This window comes from Schistocerca serialis, chromosome 6 (genome assembly GCF_023864345.2).
Source record: "Schistocerca serialis cubense isolate TAMUIC-IGC-003099 chromosome 6, iqSchSeri2.2, whole genome shotgun sequence".
In the NCBI taxonomy this organism is placed as follows: domain Eukaryota; kingdom Metazoa; phylum Arthropoda; class Insecta; order Orthoptera; family Acrididae; genus Schistocerca; species Schistocerca serialis.
This window is the reverse complement of record NC_064643.1, coordinates 138,795,096-138,819,744: the sequence shown is the minus strand read 5'-3', so window position 1 is coordinate 138,819,744 and position 24,649 is coordinate 138,795,096. Positions and strand designations below refer to the sequence as shown.

General features: G+C 46.1%; 1 protein-coding gene across 1 annotated transcript in view; it reads left to right on the top strand.

The window, feature by feature from the left end:
- The window catches only part of LOC126484381 (uncharacterized), a 246,736-nt gene that overhangs the window by 209,240 nt on the left and 12,847 nt on the right, over window positions 1-24,649 (top strand). Inside the window, exons 3-4 of the mRNA XM_050107869.1 lie at window positions 10,776-11,036; window positions 15,370-18,291. Of these exons, the coding sequence (XP_049963826.1) occupies window positions 10,776-11,036; window positions 15,370-18,291 (3,183 nt within the window). The remainder of the gene's footprint in view (window positions 1-10,775; window positions 11,037-15,369; window positions 18,292-24,649) is intronic.

Genomic DNA, 24,649 nt, shown 5'->3' with positions numbered 1-24,649 from the left:
TTGTGTTGTATGTGTAAGTGAGTGTAAGGATTACGTGTACAGTGTAATGTTATCTTAGGCCATAATATACGGCTCGAACAGCAAGGGTCCCAACACACATGCATGTGGCACACCTGAGGTTACTTTTACATCTGTTGATGACTCTGGAAGTAAAATAACATGCTTCGTCCTCCTAACAAAGATTTTCTCAATCCAGTCACAAATTTGGTTTGATACCGCAAGAAATCGTACCTTCGTTAACAAGCGTTGATGTGCGACTGGGACATAAAATCAGTGGAGGCAAGCCGAATGGAGGATTTGTGTTTCTAGATAGAGTTCTGGAAGTGTGCAATGCGTAGGTAAAACCAATCGCGCGTGAGACTCTAAGGAGATCTACTGCAGCGTGTACAATGTCCCATAGAAGGAATTAAGTCTAGGCTCTTAGCTACTTGTTACATACCTCACAGTAACGTAGTAAGAGAGATCGTAGGGAAATATAAATAGGAATCTGATGAAGATAGGTGACATTGTTCTCTTGAAACCCCGTTGCGTAAATTTAAAGAACCAGTGCCCAGTACAACTCTGCAACATTCTACGACTTCCATCAGTCAGTTCCCTTCTGCTCTGCGCCTTGAGTTTAGCCTCTTCGGTGCCATAGCAATAAACACACTAACATGAAAACGAAATACGAACTTTTATTGCCTTAGAGACACAATAAACGAGATAAAATGTTAAAAAATTTCTCATTGTGGCCGGAAGGACCTAACAGGGGTCAAAAAATGGTTCAAATCGCTCTGAGCACTATGGGACTTAACATCGATGCTCATCAGTCCCCTAGAACTTAGAACTACTTAAACCTAACTAACCTAAGGACATCACACACATCCATGCCCGAGGCAGGATTCGAACCTGCGACCGTAGCAGTCGCGCGGCTCCGGACTGAGCGCCTAGAACCGCTAGACTACCGCGGCCGGCACCTAACAGGGAGTATCGCGTATGATAACTTAGGGTCTTCCTTTATCCAATTGTTATACATATGCACGTCAATTACAACTGTGCGTGAAATGTGCCGAAGCAATTTCTGTCATCGTTAAAACAAAAATGGCTCTGAGCATTATGGGACTCAACTGCTGAGGTCATTAGTCCCCTAGAACTTAGAACTAGTTAAACCTAACTAACCTAAGGACATCACAAACATCCATGCCCGAGGCAGGATTCGAACCTGCGACCGTAGCGGTCTTGCGGTTCCAGACTGCAGCGCCTTTAACCGCACGGCCACTTCGGCCGGCGTTAAAACAAACGAACACTTTACACGACATACATCGAACAAATGTCTGTGAGTTGCAGTCTTAGAGTCGGCACTTTTATCTGCTTTTTGACATATTTTCAGGCGAAAACTTTTAAATTGTTTTCTTGCAGCTACATGTGGTATTAGTGCCACTGTCCTGTGTTTTGATGTTCCTGCAGCTTCTATTTCAATAGTCCCTTTGTCTGAGTAGCTCTCAGCTGGGGAATCAATTTCTGAGTGTAGAAGATGTTCTGGCGCATCCACTCTGAACCGGTGTTAGTTCATAACATCTTTGGTTCTGGAGCCCACTGCTGACATATCTTCACCTACTGTCAATCCGAGATTTGGATGCCAACCGCAGTGCTTTACGTGGAATCAATTACTTTTCGGTACTTTCAGCCTACATACCCGTTTCGTTACCGATGTTTCTAATGGAAGCATGTGTGGTGGTGTTGGATTTTGAGGTGGATGGTTCGAATCCTGATGGTGGATGAAATTTTCACCACTAGTATTTAAACGCCAAAGGGAGGGAGGTACATGCTCCGGATTTCCTGCAGACACAGTTCTGCTGCGGTACAGATAACAGGCACATCGCAGTGTGCGATTATGAAGTGTCCATAATGGTACGTCAAGTATAATTCCGAACGGACGCAAACTGTAATCTCCAAATATTGCACAGTAGGTTCCTGAATAGACCACTTCCTACAAAAAAGATATGTCAGCATGAAAAAGCACGATGGACTTCAGCAAATAACGTCAGCGCTGACTTTCCAGAGCACAACTGGAGGCAACTTGCTTTCCTCCCATCTTGTGAAGATGTCCCGTAGCCGTCGCCCCGATTGGCCTCTTCTCAGTGCCATAAAAACTGAATTTGTGGAAAATTAGGATGGTATTTGATTTTTAATTTCTATTTATAAAACCATAAAATTATGAAAATATCTTCTGAGAGCCCGTCTTCTATCGTTATTCATGGTAAAGTTTAATGCCGCCTCCGGCCATCCTGATTTAGGTTTTCCGTGATTTCCCTAAATCGCTGCAGGCAAATGCCGGGATGGTTCCTTTTAAAGGGCACGGCCGACTTCCTTCCCCATTCTTCCATAATCCGATGAGACCGATGACCTCGCTGTCTGGTCTCCTCCCCCAAAACAACCCAACCCATGGCAAAGTTTCCGGATGATAATTATTTCTAGAGCACCGCAGAAATCAAATAAAGAGCTCCACATGAGAATACGACAAGCTCCCACGAGGCAATTTTAATAAATCATTCAGTCTTAACGCGAGATCACACTTTACCCACCGATTCATGTACTGCCTCCATCGAAAACGATCACAGATGCGTAATGAGCTGTCTTAACAGTTTGGCGCCCGCCTTTCAGGTCGAGCCTATGATTGTTCCGTAGTTTTCACCAGTGACTATCATATTTGACTAAAATTTTTGCTTAATTTTTACGCCTGGTTTCAAAATTTTGAAATTAGTATTAACAAGCTACCAGTGCAGGCATCGTCAGTAACACGGTTGGAGATGTCTTTTAACATTTAAACGGTTTATGTAAATGATGACAGCTCTGCTCCTTCGCGCCATGCCTAGCAGGTGAATGCCTGCCGTCTGTATAGGTTCCAGCACGATACGGCTCTCTCTCACCCCACAGCCATCACGCTCTGGGACTACCTGCTGCGTGACGTGGTATGTACGCTTCTCACTTCCTTACAGCGACATCAATCTTTCTGTACTGAATGTTAAAAGGAGCGGTAAAAATGCAAAGAAATGTAGGGGGAGATGCGGCATGAACGCTACACAACGAAAATGGCCGTTGGACTAGAATCAATGTTGTGTATAAAATTCGAAACACTCTCCAGAGTGTGCCGTTAAGTGAATGCAGTTGACACTGATGATGGAGATCCACTCCTCGGATGGGGACGCTAAGCTCGCGGGCCCTCAGTACAAGGCTTCACCGTATCCCTTTTCCCATAATCATACAAAGTAAACATGAGAGCACACTATACTCACAGGCATTTCATCCACCCACAGCAGAACAACTCCTTCTTGATGTTGCAGTTTTTTTCCCGTCAGTGTTTCTCAACGTAGTCACCCTGGCGAGGATCACATTTCTGCCAACGAGAGAGCAGTTTGTTGAAACCGTCACAGTAGAAATTTTGACGGAGCCACAGCCTCACTTCTGCTTGCAATTCTTCGTGAGTATCGGAAAAGTTCTCGAAGATGCTCGTTAAGTTTTGGAAACTGATGAAAATAAAGTCGGGACTGTATGGAGGATGATCGATGACAGTGAACTAAAGATTCAGATTTCTGCAGGTACAAGAGCGCTCGTGAGTCGTCTGGCATTGTCATGCTGAAGCAGACAGTGCTCCATGTGTGGACGAACTCTCCGAATTCGAAACTCGATTACAGCACGCAGTTTCTCACGCAACGGTGTTGTTAAGTTACACACCGTCGTGTCACAAACTGTGGGATAGGGTTGCAAATATGTAGACTTCAAGAATCAAGATATAGAATGTTAATAACGTTATGTTTTATTTGAAAATGCTTTAAGCATTTTCACGTACATATTTTGGAGACATTACTTTTCAGCTCCTTTGAACAGCAGCATTTGAACATTCAAGGATATGAGACGTCACTTACCTGCGCGTTTAATTGCAACGTCACAGTAAGTAAGCACATCGTGAAACAGGTGCGACAAATTTTCTGTGAAAATCGTGGCTCGCAGCGAGTGCGGGGGAATAAAATCACGCGGACGGAGGTACTGGACTAACTCAGGCGGCAAACCGACCGTGCACACTTTCAGTGCCGCGGCCGGGCTTTCAGCTACATCAATCGCCGCGTGCGCTCGCTCCCGGTTGCCGAATTCGATACAGCTCATTACGGCGAGCTGCGCTCCCAGGCCGCCTGGTTTACGCTGACGTGCCGAGTTTACGAGCCGGTGGGCTGTCGCTTCCGACACGCCTCCAACGCTCCGCAGATGGAATAGTTACCGGGCGTGGTGAGCGTAATAATGAAACTGTCCATACGATACCGTCACCGTAAAATGCGTTCAGAGCATGAGATGTTTTTGGACTAGGACTTTTCGTTAGGATAAACAGCTACACTCACAAAAGGAAGGCCTCAGATACGCCCAACCGATTCGGCTCGTATTTGGCAGGTCGCTTGTGTACAATCTAAAATGAAAGACTCTAAGATATTTTGGTACTGTATCTCTCCATCTCTCAGGAAAACCACTTCTAAACTTTATGACGCGCCGTCGATTCACAACTGACTGGATCAATAGATAATGGAAAATCGAGCACTTTTCATCATACACTCAGGTGACGAAAGTCATGGAACAGCCATATCCCCTCGTACAGATGGCGGTAGTACACAAAGTGTAAAAGGGCAGTGTACTGGCGGTGCTGTTTTTGCGACGTGATTGTGGTCGCACGACGGGAGTTAACAGACTTAGAGTACGAAGTGGTAGTTGTAGCTATACGCTTGGGACTTTCCATTTCGGAAGTCGTTAGGAAATTCAGTATTCCGAGATGCAAAGTGTCGAGAGTGTTCCGTGAATATCAGATTTCAAGCATTACCTCTCAGCACGGACAACGCAGTGGCCGACGGCCTTCACTTAACGACCGAGAGCAGTGGCGTTCGCGCAGAGTTGTCGGTGCTACCAGACAAGCCACGAAATAACCGCAGAAATCAATGTGGGACGCACGACGAACGTATCCATTAGAACAGTGCGACGAAATTTGGCGTTAATGGGCCGTGGCAGGAGACTGCATCGCCTACTGCAGGCGACCTTATCGGTTGGAGCCTAAGCGACTGGAGACCCGTGGCCTGGTCAGATGAGTCCCGATTTCAATTGGTAAGAGCTGATGGTAGGGTTCGAGCGTCACGCAGACCCCACGAAGCGATGCACCCAGTTGTGGTTCAAATGCCTCTGACCACTATGGGACTTTACTTCTGAGGTCGTCAGCCCCCTAGAACTTAGAACTACTTGAACCTAATTAACCTAAGGACGTCACACACATCCATGCCTGAGGCAGGATTCAAAACTGCGACCGTAGCGTTCGCGCGGTTCCAGACTGTAGGGTGATATGGACAGATAGATGGGGCAGAGGAGACTTTCTGAGGGGGAACGACAACATGCACAGGGAGAGCGGAGTAAATGGATAGAGAGAGACGGGAGAAGCAGATGGACAGAGACTGGAGGCGGAGGAGATGCACAGAGAGAGGTGGGAGGACGAGATGGACAGACAGGGGGCGAGGACGAAATGGACAAGGAGGGTGGGGAGGAGGAGATAGACTACTAGAAGACTGGTATAAGTACTCACCCAGGCAACGCCAGGTGCTGAGCAAGCTGTTTTCGTAAAAAGAAGCTTAAAACCTTAATTCCGTACTAATCGTTTAAGGAATTTATTTGTCTACCTTGTAGCTTTTCTTACCTTATTGATTCTTCTATTCCTACAATTTAGGATATGGAAAAAAGACAAATAGAAAACTGCAGAAATCGTTTGGTAATTCAACACAGTTCCTCTGCTCTCGACGTATGACGACGAAAAATGCTCGCTTTGCAACTATCTATCGGTTCCATTGATTATAAGGGTGATGTTTAGCTAAAATATCTTAGAATCCTTCGTTTTAGGTTGTGCACAAGTGACCTGCCAAATGCGAGCCGCATCTGTTGGCCGTGTCTGAGGCCTTCCCCTTGTCAGTAACAGACAACACAAAAAAATCGGACTGTTTCAAGTGCAACAGTGTGCCTATTTTCATGACGAGGTATTCTGTTACTGACCCTTAGCACTACTAATGTAAAATGTAACAAGGCACAGACTGTAGTGGTTGTAGGACCACCACGATCTCGTTTCCTTTAGGAAAGGCTTCGAAGCAAGCGATATATTTGTGTAATTGATCACCGATGTCCATCTTGGAGCATTGGAAATGGATACTTGCAGCATTCCTCACCAATACAATTAATTCGTATGATGGCGTATACTTCACGTCTTAGCCACTAAATTTTGGAGGCGGCAAACTCCAGACTGTTTTGTGAACAAGCTGTTACTAGTACTCTCTGCCTGATCACTGACAATAAAAATACAAAATTAAATTGGAGACTAAAGGTTTTCCGCAGCGTTCCGTGGTTGCCATTAAAATTGCAGGAGCGTGAAAGTGGCTTGCAGCAAGTGTCAAATTGGCGTGAAGTGTACTGCATGCATGGAAATGTAAGTGATCAGCTTTGTTGTGCAACCATATAGCGCAGGTAGGAGTAACGCCATTTAAATTCTGTATTCTGGGTGTTTCACAATTACTTTCTCATGATTGTGCAGGACTGCAGTGGAGACTTAGCAGATGCAGTTTTGAGAAGGAACCTATGTCAGGAAGTGTACCGTTTGGATACAAAATAAGTTTGAAATTCGGATCACTTTGGATTCTCCCGCTTCACAATACGGTATGTAATGATACAGTAACGGACGCTAGAAACTGGTACTTCCGCAATAGCAGAGTCGACTGTGGTGCTCCACGGAAGCGCAACACGGTTTGTAGCCGTGTGCTCGAATGCGCGTGTAGCAGATTCACTGCGTGAAACAAACAGCAGCTTCGCGACACTTAGCAGTTCTTGTACAGTGGAGGTGAGAGATCATCGTCCCGCTGAGTGCATATCGTGAAGCGGGACATTTGAAAGTGATCCAGTCTTCAAACTAATTTCAGAATGAAACGGTTCATTTCCGGACATACGTTGAACGCCATCCCAAAGGAGCAGTTTCACGTCGGTTTCATATGGTTGTATAAACGTTCTCTGGGCTGTACTCAGGTGGGGTAGGCTGTGTAGAATATCTGCAGCATTATGAGCACCATGTTAACGTTTTTCCGTTTTTTATTAATCCAGTCTCGAAACTTAATTCGACATCTTCAGTACCTTAAGGTACTAGTTGTGCTAATTCTTCACAACTGTATGTACAGGGTGTTTCGAAGCCTTTGTATCAAATGTTCGGGGTGATAGATGACGTCATGGGTAAGAACTTTAGAGAAGAATAAGGTTTCCCGACACGTCCCGACGACGTTAAGCGTCCCTCGGTATTCACCGACACTGGGACGACGAAGTTTCGCCGAATTAGCAGGGTCTACTAACCAAGTGTCCAATAAATTCGTAAAGTTATTTTCAACACGGAGTGCTTAAGAATGAGTGTCTCTAAGTGGAGAAACATATTTTACGGGCAAACCAGGGAGTTTCATTTTGTTGGTGTTACGCTCTCTTATACGGAGCAGATGACTGGATGCTAGGCAACGCGCAAGGCGCATACACGTTGCATGAGGTCTAAGCTCTGTCACGTCTAAGGGCAATAACCAATACAAGAGGATACCCAGTGTCACCAGGAAACATCAATGAACATTTTGTGTCAAACAGAAGTTGCTCCCAATGATGTGCTCTATCACCCTCAGATCTTTGTTGCATAGACTTTGAAACACCTTGTACATATAATGTATAACATTTTTGTACTATTTACTTTTAAAAAAATTACATGTTTATATGAACTACAGGAATGTGTGGCGTTTGTTCTTTCCAACACATCCGAAAGAGCAGACACCACACATCAGGTAATTGATTCACCTCGATGGACAATAAATCATCAAGCTTCAGAGCAGATGCATATTTGCTTTCGACCGTGAGCGGGAATCTAAAATTAGCGAACATAGAGGACATGGACGCGGTCTGTGGATAGGTGGAGCTACGTCTGGATGCGAGTCGGTCGGGTAGTCTGCCGAGACAGGCGGCGCACATGCGATAAACACCGTGTTTTGGTGTCGCAGTGGTCAATGCGACTCTCTAGTAAGCAGAAGAGCCCGGGTTCCAGTCGCAGTCGGGCACACATTTTCACTCGTCACCAACAATTCCTCATGAATTCCCGATGCAGCCGATATTATTAGTTCTCCCTCTTTATCCCCCCCCCCTCCACCTTTAATTTACATAAAATTATGTGCTTGACACCAAGAGACCTTCCTTAAGCTTACAGTGTTAATTCGTGTGTATCGGTTACATAGAGTGTGTTGCAATAAGTATTTCGCTATCCAATGTTTCTTATACATACTTATGAATGTGCAGATGACCTGAAGGTGGTCGCTAAACCAAAGGTACGAGGACTGTATATTTTTTTCCCAACCTCTTATCGATCGCGAACTGGAAATCATAGTGAAAATCAAAAATGTTTTGTTGCAGTATTTTATCGCACCTTCCTGCTAGTTATCTAGCTAGTCACCATTCCGACATTGGTATTTGTCATTACGTCATAGAAGGGAGCTGTTTGTGATTTTCGAAAATTCCTTGCGGCGGCCTACAGCTCGTTGTCTTTTGTCAGCATAGGCAGCGATTCATGTGAGGGAAGAGACGAAAATCAGAGGAAGCCAAGTCCTCGCTGTATGATGGGTGATCAAACATTTACCATTCAAAACGCTGCAAATGGGTCTTCGTTGCAGCAGTAGCGTGCGTCTGAGAGTTGTCACGAAGAAGGAAACACCATGACAATTACGTTATGTGGGGTTGCATAAAATGGGGCGAAACCGCTCAGCAGGCACTACACGTTTGTGGGAGACTCTATTTTTCTAGGGGTCTTTACTTCTGACACCACTTGTAATAGGATGACCGGAGCGGGTGGCGTGGTCGGGGTTGTAGGGCGTGGCTGGGTAGAAGAAGGTGGCTGTTTTTAGCAGTCTTCCTCTTTATTGTTGGTTCTTGCAATACGTTTTCTGGTAGCTCAGCCCCACCGCTCGTGTCGTGGTGTAGACGTGCTGATGCGCGCAGCCCGGGGAGCGCGACGCCGTGCTCGGTCAGCGGCTGCACAGGTGGTAGGATGTCAGCAGCACAAAGCCCGGCCTAGTTCGCCTCCTGCAGACGCTGTGGCTCGTGACGACACCGGGAGTCGCCGGTGCAGCAGCGGGCAACTCCCTCCGCCGGCCGGTCCTCGGCGACAGCGTCACTGATGACGATGACGATTACAGTGACCGACCGCCCAATCGGTCGAACCGATGCCGACGCCCACTTCTGATGCCCTTAAACAGTGCAGACCGCTGCTGAATCCGCCGGTTACGCGGCGCCGTGTTTATTACAATGTTCTCGATGAGTTGGCTAACGGAACCGCGCCACACGCGACCCGTGCCTGCGTAATTCTGCTAATGCTGCGTTCTGGCTGTTAATTGCTGCCACCCACGTACACACAAACCGTCTCTCGTTGCAAAACTGTGTCACCTGCATAATGCGCCAGCCAGCCTTCGTCCGCCATCTGCCATGAGGCTGGCGCATCACTCACTGAAACACACTAAATCACAATTTCGCACCATATTTCCTAAACATAACCCTTTGTCCTCTACATCACTGTCTCTGAGAACTGACAAGTGCGACGTGATGCGATAGACGGGCATACTAGAGATGCAGCACAAAGCATCTGCGCCAATTGTTACTGGATTTTCACTGTGGTTCTGATTTCGCGACCGATTGGAGGTCGAAAAACAATATCTAGTTATCTGGATATAAATATGTGCCACGTCTTCACTGTTGTGTCCCCCCTACCCTCCATCTCTACACCCTTCATCTCCTTTCCGAAGGTGGCTTCCATCAACTCCCCCTCCCGGATGATGCCCTCTCTCCCTCCATTTATCCCTCCTATCAACTCTGATCCTCACTCCCCCTCCTTATCCCGGGCTCCATCTCCCCCCCCCCCTTCCATCCTCTTTTTTCCCCACTTACCCTCTCTCTGCCCCCCTTCTCTCCCCCGAGTCCTTTTGCATTTCCCCCCTCTGCCTTTTCCTATTCCCTCTCGCATCTGCTCTGCCCCTCTCCCCCCTTATGAGTTCTCCCCTCCTTTGGTTCCCCCCACTTTTCGTTTTTTCCTCTCCTCCCGACTTGTTCTCCCCCTCATCTGTCCAGGTCCCCCCCCTCCCCCACCCCATCTGCCCTTGGCTAGGGAGTGTCATCTTTGTGCCGACATTTTCGTGCAGTGTTTTACAGTGAGCGTTCAGTGTTGTGTGTCTTTTGGGAAGTGTTGCGAACAGACATCATACTGTCGTTATCTCTTGCAAACAGAAACCAGACTGTCGCCATGTTTTTTAATTGTGTGTCTACTATGTTACTTGTCTGATTCCTGTGTATTTTATTAGCATTGCCAGCCCCTTTGCTTTATGTTTTAACTTTCCACAATTTTCCGCCGTTTTACAATTTAAGTCACCGTCTTATCGCCTGCTTTTATTGTTTCTTTTCTTCTTACGTTTTTTGAAAGTCTGTAGGCTGTAGAGCAGCGTACTAAGCTGCTGCCAGCCCGCCCTCTTCGGGGGAAATCGAAATTCAATAAAGGAAAAAAAATATGTGTTACAACAGCTATCGATATTACCACGACGTCGTTATTAGATTGTAATCTAGTAGTTATTCTTACTGTAGAGTTCCTGGTGACTGGACATACGCTGTAGCTTACACGGTTGCTGGACTGCGTACACTCTGAAGTGCACGTGTGGTGTGTCGTGCTGTTCCAGCACCCGCCGCGCTACGAGTTCGGCTACGAGGTGCGCGACGAGCAGGGCGCGCGCCAGGGCCACGAGGAGGCGCGCGACGGCGAGCACGCGGCCGGCCGCTACTTCGTCGCGCTGCCCGACGGCAGCACGCAGACCGTCAGCTACACCGCCGACGACTGGGGCTTCCACCCGCTCGTCTCCTACTCGCGTTCCTCACAGACCTCCGCCAGCAGCGCCCGCATCGCGCTCGGCGAGGAGGCCGTCGCCGCGCTGCACGGCAAGGTGGGTACATCCGTCCAGCACCTCGTCTGTAAACTCATTATGTGGACTATAGGCTCACTACGTGGACCGAAACTCACACTCCGTAACGGCAGTATTCCTTGATTTCCACTAATTTGACCCCTTACTCGGGAGAAGATACCTTGCAGCCTCACATCACTGAGCCAGACTGACGTTCCTCAGGGTTTAGTTCTAGGGCCAATTCTAGATATTGAAAGCATACTTTAATATCAATAGTCCTTACATTTCTTTTCATAAGTGCATGTATTTGCAGTTTTCTTATCTAATTTTTGTTTATGTATTGTTATTTAATTTTATTTTTCCTAGATGTAGGGTCTGTTTCATTTATTACCATAGGCAACAGGCTCCTTATAAACTAGCATTTTCGATTTAGAAATTACTGGCTGAAGATGCTTCGTGACACTCTCCAGTTTTTAAATAGGTTGCTAAAAATGAAAAAAAAATGAGGTGCAACGTTTAACTTATTTGTGGATTTACCATTCAAATCTGTACGTTATGAGTTTCGTCACAAAATTAATCTACCAGGTTTTGATATTTTATATCGTCTCTTGCAGAGCCACGTTCATTTTTTCGTATTCATGTAGTTAGTAGAATAAGCTACTGACACATTATCTACGTCTACATATTACTCCGAAAGCCACCTAACGGTGCGTGGCGGAGGGTACTGCTGGTACCACTAACTGATCGTTTCCGGTCATACACTGTCGCACAACCTCAAGTGTCGCTTACCGTCGACTACAGATACGTGTGGCTCATGACGTGCTGCTCGACCACTGCACCCTTTCCTTTTAACATTCTACGCACAATCATGTTGCTAGCCGAACTGCTGGTGGCACTCGGAACTCACTAATGATTCCTTCCGCTGGTTTCATGCTTTTTCTTGCACCCACCCCCGCAATGGTCGATGGTTTCTGTCCGTCACTACTCGGGGTATTCCTCTTCATTATTAAGTTTTGGTTGTTTCCTCACATTTACACTCTACAGTCACATCACCAACAATTACCAATAGCTTGAATGGATCTGCTACTCAAATGACATCCAATGACTAGTCCACGTTCGAGGACACTGAACTTTCCTGACCGACCCACTATGCTGTGACTGCTTCTCTACTGACAGTACAATACTCCCCATCTCCTTTTATACCGGCAGGTCCGCATCGCGTGACATCTAGTCGGAAATTTCTCATTACATAAGGCTGTCTGGATAGTTCTCATTAGGTAGTGTAAGACGCCATGCGATATAATCAAGCTTTCGCTTTTCATTGCCAGAGACGTTGGAGTGTAATTTTGCCGTACATAAAGCAGTATTTATGTTGTGGTTGGCAGGAGAGCCAACACCGTGTTAGTAGAGGAAGCCGAAAGGCACGCGTTTTAGCTCACGCAGGCTGGCGTGAGGTCTGGAACAGGACAAGGAAATTAGAATTTAGAAAAAACGGACGTAGCTGGTGGAATACTTAACTTTAATCCATTAATGGTGAACGTCGCTCTTGACGTTACATGATTCACGGTATCAATAGTAGTCCGCAGCTCGTGGTCGTGCGGTAGCGTTCTCGCTTCCCGCGCCCGGGTTCCCGGGTTCGATTCCCGGCGGGGTCAGGGATTTTCTCTGCCCAGTGATGACTGGGTGTACTGTTGTGATGTCCTTAGGTTAGTTAGGTTTAAGTGGTTCTAAGTTCTAGGGGACTGATGACCATAGATGTTAAGTCCCATAGTGCTCAGAGTTATTAGAACAATTAGAACCATTAGTATCAATAGTAACTGGTAATGGCGCCTTGCTAGGTCGTAGCAATTGACGTAGCTGAAGGCTATGCTAACTATCGTCTCGGCAAATGGTTCAAATGGCTCTGAGCAGTATGCGACTTAACTTCTGAGGTCATCAGTCGCCTAGAACTTAGAACTAATTAAACCTAACTAACCTAAGGACATCACACACATCCATGCCCGAGGCAGGATTCGAACCTGCGACCGCAGCGGTCACGCGGTTCCAGACTGAAGCGCCTTTAATCGCACGGCCACACCGGCCGGCTCGTCTCGGCAAACGAGAGCGTATTTTGTCAGTGAACCATGGCTAGCAACGTCGGCTGTACAACTGGGGCGAGTGCTAGGAAGTCTCTCTAGACCTGCCGTGTGGCGGCGCTCGGTCTGCAATCAGTGATAGTGGTGACACGCGGGTCCGACGTATACTAACGGACCGCGGCCGATTTAAAGGCTACCACCTAGCAAGTGTGGTGTCTGGCGGTGACACCGATGCTCGCCACCACCCGGCCGCTGCCCGCCGCACGGCCACGCCAACTCCGAACTTAGAACACTTTCAGGGCGCCACAGCTCGGCCGTTACCTCACAGCACTCTCTTACACCCTGAATTCTTATAAATATTCAAAACACTTCTGGGTAGTTTACTGACCTGTAATTGTCTACATTATCTCCTTTTCCCTCTGTGTAAAACTATTTTACTATCAAGTATTTCAGTTTCTTTGTAAACTGACACTGCATGAAAAACATGTTTTACGGGGGGGATTTAATACAGAAATAATGAAATATTCGTAAGTCTGCTTGATGTTTCTTAGCATAACATATCACTTTATTGGCTGGAGCGATTTGCGTATCTTACTATACAGCTACAGTCATACATAACTTATTATCTCTCGAAAATAATTTTTTTGTTTGCGAAAGACATTTTTTCAAACAATGTAATTGGAATTTACACATGAAAGAACATTTTATTGAAATTCATGGTCTCTTTCTCTGTGTCATACGTTCTACATGTGCATATTCTTACATAGTGTGTCCGTGATGATGTCACTAACTTTCAGGGACGCTGGAGAAAAGTAAATGTATCAATTTGAAGTAAGGGATCCTCGTCTAGGAATGATCGAGGCTGAAGTTATAAGCGGAAGTCGTTCTGGTATCTCTGACAGTGGAATATGTGTAAGGGTACTGTTGTTGCTAAGACAGTAGGGTAAGCAACTTTCAGACATGGTATTATTGGAGCAAAGCAAGAAAAAATATCTAGTAAATATGAGCTGTCTGCCTGGTTACCTGTGCGGTCTAACGCATGGCTTTCCGGGCGGGAACGAGCGCCTGGTTCCTGGCACGAATCCGCCCGGTGGATTTGTGTCGAGGTCCGGTGAGCCAGCCAGTCTGTGGGTGGTTTTTAGGCGGTTTTCCATCTGCTTCGGCGAATTCGGTCTGGTTCCCCTTATTCTGCCTCAGCTACACTATGTCGGCGATTGCTGCGCAAACAAGTTCTCCACATAAGCTTACACCATCATTACTCTACCACTCAAACATAGGGGCTACACTCGTCTGTTGTGAGATGTTCCCTGGGGGGGGGGGGGGGGGGCACCAATGGCCGAACCGCACATTAACCCTGAAAGTGTGGTTTGGTGTGGGGTGGCGAAGTGGACTGCGGTAGTTGTCGTGGGGTTGTGGACCACTGCAGCTGCGGCGGGAACGGAGCCTCTGGCTCTAAAAATGGCTCTGAGCACTATGGGACTTAACATCTGTGGTCATCAGTCCCCTAGAACTTAGAACTACTTAAACCTAACTAACCTAAGGACATCACACACATCCATGCCCGAGGCAGGATTCGAACCTGCGACCGTAGCAGCCACGCGGTTCCGGACTGAGCGCCTAGAACCGCTAGACCACCGCGGCCGGCAACGGAGCCTCTCTGTCGTTTCTAGGCCCCCAGTTAACATACAATAAAATACAAATATGAGCTCCAAAATCCATTCCTTAACAATAATGAGCGTTTGTTTATCTTCGGCACTGTGAAACACATCTCTACTGCTGAACAAGTGCGCATAGCTCTTATGATATACATTTTGGAGCATATTTGTTGGACATATTTTTCCTTTTTTGTTTCATACTACTTCCTCCAAATTTATGGAAACCAAAGAGCTTGCAGTAGAAGAGAACGAAGATGAAAGACTGTTCATGCATAGGTATGATTTACAGAGCCCATGTTTGCTTGACATTATTGTCTTGCTTTTTTCCATACTGCGGCCTCTTAAAGTTGCCTACCCTACTATCTTAGCGCCAACAGTACTGGAACTTGTATTTCACTGTCGGAGGCATCAGAACGTTTTTCGCTGGTAACTTTTGACTCGGATGTTTTCGGACCATGGTCCCTGAACCCAAATTGATACATATACCATTCTCCATCGTTCCTGAAAATTTGTAACAGCGTTACAGAATCACCTTGTGTACATTTAGTCAGTTGAATTAATTCACTCATAATTTCTCTGCTATAGACGACATGGTAAATTGTGGCAACGTCCACTAACGATAATGATCCTCTCTTCTGTCCACAGCAATTAGGGAAAAAACTGAAACTTCCGAGTTCCAAAGTAGCTGTCCAGCCGCAGGCGACAGTAGGAGCTACTGTGGTGCAACCAGTCGTCCCAGTTTCTCCAGCAGTGACCGTAGTTACTCCCGCTCCTGTGACGCAGGCGACGCCAGTAGCAGCTGTGGTGTTGCCCGCCAACCAGCAGCAAGAGCAGGTGGTGGCTGTCTCTGCCGGAGGGTCCGCAGCGTCGGCCTACCAGCAGCAGAACGCCGTCTACCAGCAGCAGGGGGCTGCCTACCAACAGGCTGGGGTTGGAGTCTCCTCGGCCTTCCAGAGACAGGGCGCCGCCATCACTGTACCTGTAGCGGCCCAGATCAACGCGCTGGCCCAGGAAGGCTCGTCTGGAGCTGAATCCGTTCAGGTAGCAGGCCTGCAGCAGCAGCAGTACTTAGTCGCACCAGCTGCCCAGCAAGTACTTGTTTCCACAGCAGACCAACCGTCGCAGGCGGTTGTCTCAGAAAGCATCACAGGAAGACGACCCACTTACGTACCAGGAATACAGCGAATCAGAACGCAGCCGACGTTGTACCAGTCTGTAGCCTCTGGTGCCGGAGGTTCGCAGCAGCAAGCCTACACTGGGATATCGAATGCAGGACTGAACTCATATTCTTACCAAGATGCGGCCGTGCAGGGCGTCAGTGTGAAATCCAGTGGTGCATCCGGCTACCAGTCTGCTGCCACAGGAGGAACGACAGTACTGACTACAACACCGTCACCTCTGTTGATACAGACCACACCTGGTCCATATGCGCAAACAGAAAATTCACTAGTTACCACCACTGGAGTACCAATTTTATCCGCTCAGCAAGAGCAACAAGGATCAGGTGTTGACACAGTGTCGACACTCATTGTCCCTTCACAGGCTCCACAGTTCGCTCAAGTTGTAGCCGCGCAAGCGCAGGAAGTAACTGGAGCACAAAGTGTAGGCTATCAAGCAGTGAACAATTACCAGGCTACAGCTGGTGGAGTTGAATATAATTCTGTGAACAGTCTTCCTACGCCTCAGGCTTTAATTTCACCTTACGATAATAGAGGTGGCGCTCAGATTTCGTCTTACGTTGCTGACGCAAATGCGGCGTTGTTATATGGCTCAAGGAAAGCGGTCCGGTTGCCAAACGTGGGAAGCACCCTATCGACTGCTCAAGCCTCAGTTTCTTATAATGAGGGCAGCAACCAAGTGGTCGAATACAACGCTGTAACACCCGCAAGCGTCAGAACGTCATTGAGACCCATTGTCGTGGCTGACTTCCAAGAGAGTCAGCAGAATATCGCTACAGTCACACCGTCCCCATTAGGTGTTTCATATTCGAGCACACCATCTACCCCGATAGTGGTGCCCGATTTCAGCTCTTCCGCAGCAGGTTCAGCGTCTTCTGGCTCGTACTCTGGTTATTCAGAGCAAGAAACTCATGTCAGTACCCAGCGGCCCATAATTGTCGAGTCCAGCACCACTTCAGGATTGTACACCGCCAGCCCAACTGCAAGTTCTTTGGACGTCGTGACCATCACACCGAGGCCCGAAGTGCTGCCAGTTCCTTCTGCCCTGGGATCGTCGAGCCAGAAGCTCAGTAAATATGCAGTACAGGGACGCTTGTCGTCTTCCCAGTCAAGATTTGGAGCTAAACTTAGAAGACCTTACTACTCAACAACGCCAGCTCCCCCACAGGTGACGGAGAAAGTTGAAGAGGAATCCTCGAATGTGGTAATATCTCAGAATTCAATACCAGCAGAGTACAATTATGACCAAAATCAAGGATTTCGCCTTCAAACATCTCTGCCTACCATTTCTTCCACGCCTGCTCCAGTAATTTACAGTGAACAGTCCAGCGAGGAGGAATCTAACGTCCAAATAAACGTTAACCAAGTTGACAACGGAGTGCAGGTACAACAGGATCAGCAACAGCTCCTCTTGGAAGCGGTCAATGGACTGCAGTACGATATTGGCAAGTTACAGGAGCAGGCGGTTGTTAAGACGAGAGAAGAGGAGGAACTCCTTCGGCAAGAGAAGCTGAGAGCTCAACATCAGGTACAGCTGATTAAGCAAGCTCTGGCCGAAACTGACGCCAAGTTGAAGGAACAGTCGTTGAAAGAGGCGCAGTTGCGAGCGCAGATACAGGCCGAGAAACAGGCCATCCAGAGTCAGCAGTCGTTGTCTTACAGCGCGGGATCAGTCGCTCAGGGGCAGTACCAACCAGGGGTCAACCGGATACCAAGGCCAGAGTTGGTCGCTGAGACTGTAGTACAATCTTCCTACAACACGCAAGCCGGTGGTGCCACTGTAGAGAATTTCCCTCCTGTCAAGTACGTTATACAGAGCAATGCAGAAGAACTGCAGCCGATCGACGCCTACCAGAATGGGAAAGTCCTCCAGCCGAGCCTGAGGGTGACGCCACTCCAGCCGGCGCTCGTGAACCCCATCGGGCCGGGCGGACTGTACCTGGTGTACGGAGGGAGGGTCCAACCGGTGGGCAGGCTGCCCGTGTTGTACAGCCAGCAGAGCTACGTGGACGCGAACCTGCTCAAGGCGCAGCAGCAACAGCAGCAGCAGACCTCTCTCAACTTCTTGGCCGACTTGCAGAAACAGGTGCAGGCTCAGTACCGGCAGGGGCTGGTGGTCGACGCCGGCGCCGGTGCGGCGCTGCCCGCGGTGAAGCAGCAGCTGACCTCGGGGCTGGTGGAGGCCCGGGTCCGCCAGCACGAGGCCGGCTCCAGCTCCATCCGGCAGCTGCTGGAAGGCGAGAAGGAGAGCGCGGACAAGCACTCGGCCGACGACGACCGGCCACGCATCACCATCGAGCAGACCAAGTACGTCGAGGTGCAGAGGCCGCTGCCGCTGCCGCAGCCGACCGCACTCCCTGTGCCTTACCCTTTGCCGCATCCATTACAGGTTAGTATTGCCCGAATAAACCCTTCCCAAACCCAAAGTCCGTACAGAAAAGTCATGCGATATGAACAAGTCATTAATGACAGGTAATATCCTCCTACTTAACAAGTAAGATACTTAACATTAATTTAGCCATCATCTGTAGAGCTATTTGATACACATTGGCTGTTGGGCGTACACCAAGTGTATAGTGTGATGTTAAGAAGAATTCCTCTGACAGTTGGTGAAACTCTAGCTTTAATGATACACCAACTGTTTAGCGGCCTACCTTCATTGTAAAGACTAACACACAATGTCGCAAATTTGTTGATTATTAAAATGAATAAAGGTAGTCTAAAAAGTATACTCACAGTGTTAAAAGGTTACAGATGTATCCATCGCTCCTAATAAACATATACACTACTGGCCATTAAAATTGCTACACCAAGAAAATATGCAGACGATAAACGGGCAAATATATTATACTGGAACTGACATGTGATTACATTTTCCCGCAATTTGTGTGCATAGATCCTGAGAACTCAGTACCCAGAACAACCACCTCTGGCCGTAATAACGGCCTTGATACGCCTGGGAATTGAGTCAAACAGAGCCTGGATGGCGTGTACAGGTACAGTTGCCCATGCAGCTTCAACACGATACCACAGTTCATCAAGGGTAATGACTGGCGTATTGTGACGAGTCAGTTGCCCGACCACCATTGACCAGACGTTTTCAATTGGTAAGAGATCTGGAGAATGTGCTGGCCAGGGCAGCAGTCGAACATCTTCTGTACCCAGAAATGCCCGCACAGGACCTGCAACATGCGGTCGTGCATTATCCTGCTGAAATGTAGGGTTTCGCAGGGATCAAATGAAGGGTAGAGACACGGGTCGTAACACATCTGAAATGAAACGTCCACTGTGCAAAGTGCCGTCAATGCGAACAAGAGGTGACCGACACGAGTAACCAATAGCACCCCATACCATCAGGCCGGGTGATACGCCACTATGGCGATGACGAATACGCTCTTCCAATCTGCGTTCACCGCTATGTCGCCAAACACGGATGCGACCATCATGATGCTGTAAACGGAACCTGGATTCATCCGAAAAAATGACGTTTTGCCATTCGTGCACCCAGGTTCGTCGTTGAGTACACAATCGCAGGCGCTCCTGTCTCTGATGCAGCGTCAAGGGTAACCGCAGCCATGGTCTTCGAGCTGATAGTCCATGCTGTTGCAAACGTCGTCGAACTATTCGTGCAGATGGTTGTTGTCTTGCAAACGTCTCTATCTGTTGACTCAGGGATCGAGACGTGTCTGCCCGATCCGTTATAGCCATGCGGAGAAGATGCCTGTCATCTCGACTGCTAGTAATACGAGGCCGTTGGGATCCGGCACTGTATTCCGTATTACCCTCCTGAACCCACCGATTCCATATTCTGCTAACAGTCATTGGATCTCGACCAACGCGAGCAGCAATGTCGCGATACGATAAACCGCAATCGTGATAGGCTACAGTCCTACCTTTATCAAAGCCGGAAACGTGATGGTAAGCTTTTCTCCTTCTCGGAAGAGGCATCAAAACAACGTTTCACCAGGCAACGCCGGTCAACTGCTGTTTGTGTATGAGAAATCGGTTGGGAACTTTCGTCATGTCAGTACGTTGTAGGTGTCACCACCGGCGTCAACCTTGTGTGAATGCTTTGGAGAGCTACTCATTTGCATGTCACAGCATCTTCTTCCTGTCGGTTAAATTTCGCGTCTGTAGCTCGTCATCTTCGTGGTGTAGCAATTTTAATGGCCAGTAGTGTAGTAGGTTACTGGAACAAATAGCTTTTTGAGTAACTCTTTGTCTAAATATATATGTTATTCTGATTGATTCAACATTTACATTACATTCGCGAAAGAATGGTGACGAAGACGTGATCTATTAATTTCGTTAAAATTGCTGGTGGGTGTATCATGCAGCTATAGACCCTTCTTTTAAGATTTACCTACATCTAAAAGAGGCGTTATCCCAATATAATTTTTATTTTCTTTTAGATTTTTGTATTGTGAGCACGGCTTTTTCAGATGTTGGTAAATCGTAAAGCCCGGTTCTCCAACTACATGATCCACCCCTAACCAATGATAACGAAATTCATGGCTCACATACTTCTAACATTTCGTTTGATAACGAAATGTACATAATATCACTGAACAATATATGTTTACTAGTAGCGATGGGTACACTTATGGCCGTTTAGCATTTTGAGTATACAGTATTTCATATATTACATTTATTCAGTTTACTAATCCACAAATTTGCGATAGTGAATAATACTGTTTAACATATAGGATGCACCTCCTGATGTAGTTCTAGACTACCAAACTGGTTGCGTGTCATTAAAACAAAAATTTTACTAGCTGTCCGCCGACTGCTTCTTGACATCATGTCCTTCAACAGTTGCGGATGACCGGAATAAAAAATACTTAATATCCGTAGAGATTACCCTTCAGCCCTACAATCACTTTCATGGAGCTAAATCCACACTCCCCTGGAACTAACTGGATTACATTTTAGGGAAGAGAAAGATGTCACAGTTGCCTAGAATAACCCGCAACCTTCGCAGTTCCTTCAGTATACACTATAATTAACATGATTACATGTGGTTAATTTGTGGGAAAGGCATCGACCATGAAGGAAATCGACCAAACGATATGGAAAAGTGTACGACTAATCATCAATATGGCAAGTGAAAACTTTTTCCTAATAAATACTGAGAGCAGATTCACATAATTATTATATTACTTAGTCGATGATATTCCGTCAGAACTGATGATAGCCTTGGGAGAGCCAGCCATGACAAAACTTTTCCATCTGGTGAGCAAAATGTATGAGACAGTTAAAATACCCTCAGATTTCAAGAAGAATATAATAATTCCAATTCCAAAGAAAGCAGGTGTTGACAGTTGTGAAAATTAACGAACTATCAGTCTAGTAAGTCACAGCTGCAAATTACTAACGCGAATTCTTTACAGTCGAATTGAAAAACTGTTAGAAGCCGACCTCGGGGAAGATCAGTTTGAATTCCGTCGAAACGTTGGAACACACGGAGCAATAATGACCCTACGACTTATCTTAGAAGGTATGTAAAGAAAAGACAAATCTACGCTTCTAACATTTGTAGACTTAGAAAAAGCTTTTGACAATGTTGACTAGAACACTCTCTTTCAAATTCGGGAGGTGGCACGGTTAAAATACAGGGAGCGAAAGGCTATTTAAAATTCGTACAGAAACCAAATGGCAGTTATGAGAGTCGAGGGGCACGAAGTGATTGAGAAGGTAGTGAGACAGGGTTGTAGCCTATCCCCGATGTTATTCAGCCTGTATACTGAGCAAGCAGTAAAGGAAATAAAAGAAAAATTTGGAGCAGGAATCAAAATCCATGAAGAATAAATAAAAACGTTGAGGTTTGTTGACGACATTGTAATTCTGTCAATCAAAGGACTTGGGAGAGCAGTTAAAGCGAATGGACAGTGTCTTGTTCATACTCAAAACTTAAGAATTCCTTACGTGGACTGGAAATCGGCGAAGAGAGTAACGTATGGAATAAAAACTGACAAAAACAAGAGGCAGGATGGTACGAAATCAGGAAATAACTTCCATTTTTCAGGAGCGACCTGTAGAGGATAAAAACTGTAGGTGAAGACAGAGATTGCAGTACATCCAACAAATAGCTAAGGACACAGGGTGCCAGGAAGTGCAACTCTGAGATTAAGAGGTTGGTACAAGAGGGGAATTCGTGGCGAGCCTCATCGAACGAGTCATAATACTGATGATTAAGAAAAAAAAAGCTGAAGGGAACACAGTAGTACACTCTACAATAATGATCTGCTGCAGTATTTGATGGACAAACTTTTCCAACTACTTAATATTCACTCTTAATCTTACTTCACTTAAACATCATTGACTTCAAAGCAACATTGGAATACAACAGCCAAGTCAACGCATAAAATTATCAGCAGCACATAAAAGTACTTAGTACAGTTAAATAAAAAGTAAAATTTCCTATGATGTGCCATTTCACTGGTTTCTGGTCTCTTAAATGTAGATTTTAGAAGTTAATCGTTATTGTTGTAGCTAAAAATGTATTTAATGACTTTAATTAATTAGCAACTGTATGAATTTCAACTCGAGGAAAATTTAATTTTACTTGATGGCAAAGTTTTTATTTTACATTAATAAAATTTTTCATTCATAACGTTACAGTAGGAACACAGGAGAATAGGACATGGGTCCTGTTCCAGGTAAGAATGTCGAATATGGCATTGAAATTAAAATTCCCAGAAAGGTGATCTTCTCCAAAACACTCAAAACTGTTTTAAAAACCTAAGAGTCTGACGTGTTTGATCTAACATTTATTGATGCTGCAGGTTCGAAGTAGAAGCACGGCGACAACAATTATAACGTCTCGTCTCTAGATGCAGTACCCTTCCTTATTTATTCTGAAACCTCATTACAAGTCTTCAGTGTACTGTAGCCGTTGGAGCCTGCAGTGTCTCTTGCAGCCGCAAGAAATTGCTGCACAGATTTTCGCTACGCCAGAGCCACTCACATTAGTATCCTTACTTATTCGCAACTGCACATCTTCCTACGGTTCGCTGTTATCAGATATCGTTAACACTCCAAAGAGATTCTTTTAATCACTCAGACGTTTTCAGTGATTCGATATGATATACAGGGCGATTCAAAAAGAATACCACAACTTTAGGAATTTAAAACTTTGCAACGACAAAAGGCAGAGCTAAGCACTATCTGTCGGCGAATTAAGGGAGCTATAAAGTTTCATTTAGTTGTACGTTTGTTCGCTTGAGGCGCTGTTGACTAGGCGTCAGCGTCAGTTGATGCTAAGATGGCGACCGCTCAACAGAAAGCTTTTTGTGTTATTGAGTACAGCAGAAGTGAATCGACGACAGTTGTTCAGCGTGCATTTCGAACGAAGTATGGTGTTAAACCTCCTGATAGGTGGTGTATTAAACGTTGGTATAAACAGTTTACAGAGAATGGGTGTTTGTGCAAAGGGAAAAGTTCTGGACGGCCGAGAACGAGTGATGAAAATGTAGCACGCATCCAGCAAGCATTTGTTCGCAGCCCTGGAAAATCGACTGGCAGATCTAGCAGAGAGCTGCAAATTCCACAATCAACTGTATGGAGAGTCCTACGAAAAAGGTTAGTTATGAAACCTTATCGTCTGAAATTGGTTCAAGCATTGTCTGCAGCTGATAAGATTAAAAGAATCGATTTCTGTGATTTTATCCTTGCTCAAATGGAAACAGATGAATCTTTCGTTTCAAAGATTGTGTTTAGTGATGAAGCAACTTTCCACACTAACGGGAAGTCAACCGTCACAATGTCTGTATATGGGGCACTGAGAATCCGCGGGAAACAACTCAGTATGAACGTGACTCGCCTAAGGTGAACGTTTTCTGTGCCATTTCAGCCAATAAAGTTTTTGGTCCCTTTTTCTTCGAAGGTGCTACTGTAACTGGACTACAGTATCTGGAGATGTTAGGGAATTGGCTGTTCCCTCAGCTCGAACAAGAAGCACAACAATTCAGCAGGATGGAGCGCCACCACACTGGCACTTATCTGTCCGTAACTACCTGAACGTCAACTACCCGAGACGATGGAACCGCCGCCAGGCAGCCCGTGACAGAGCACTTCATCACTGGCCTCCAAGAAGCCCTGATCTTACCCCCTGCGATTTTTTCTTATGGGGGTATGTTAAGGATATGGTGTTTCGGCCACCTCTCCCAGCCACCATTGATGATTTGAAACGAGAAATAACAGCAGCTATCCAAACTCTTACGCCTGATATGCTACAGAGAGTGTGGAACGAGTATTGGGTTGATATTGCTCGAGTGTCTAGAGGGGGCCATATTGAACATCTCTGAACTTGTTTTTGAGTGAAAAAAAACCTTTTTAAATACTCTTTGTAATGATGTACAACAGAAGGTTATATTATGTTTCTCTCATTAAATACACATTTTTAAAGTTGTGGTATTCTTTTTGAATCACCCTGTACAGTGCATAACATTGCCAGTGTTTCCTCTACACAAAAGTTACAAAATTGTGTTTTAGACAATATTCGGTTATAACGAATTCATTTCTCATGTTTAGTTTATAAAGATTACATAGCACTGAAACTGACCATAAAATAAAAAAGAATCCCTTTCGTGAAAAGGCATGAAATTAAATATATCAATATTAACGTAGTCTTATAGTGTTACAGACTATGCTGCACTGTCACAAATCGGAAAGTTTTTTACATCAGACCGACATTGCCGTGTTACATCTACATCTACATCTATACTCCGCGAGCCACCTTACGGTGT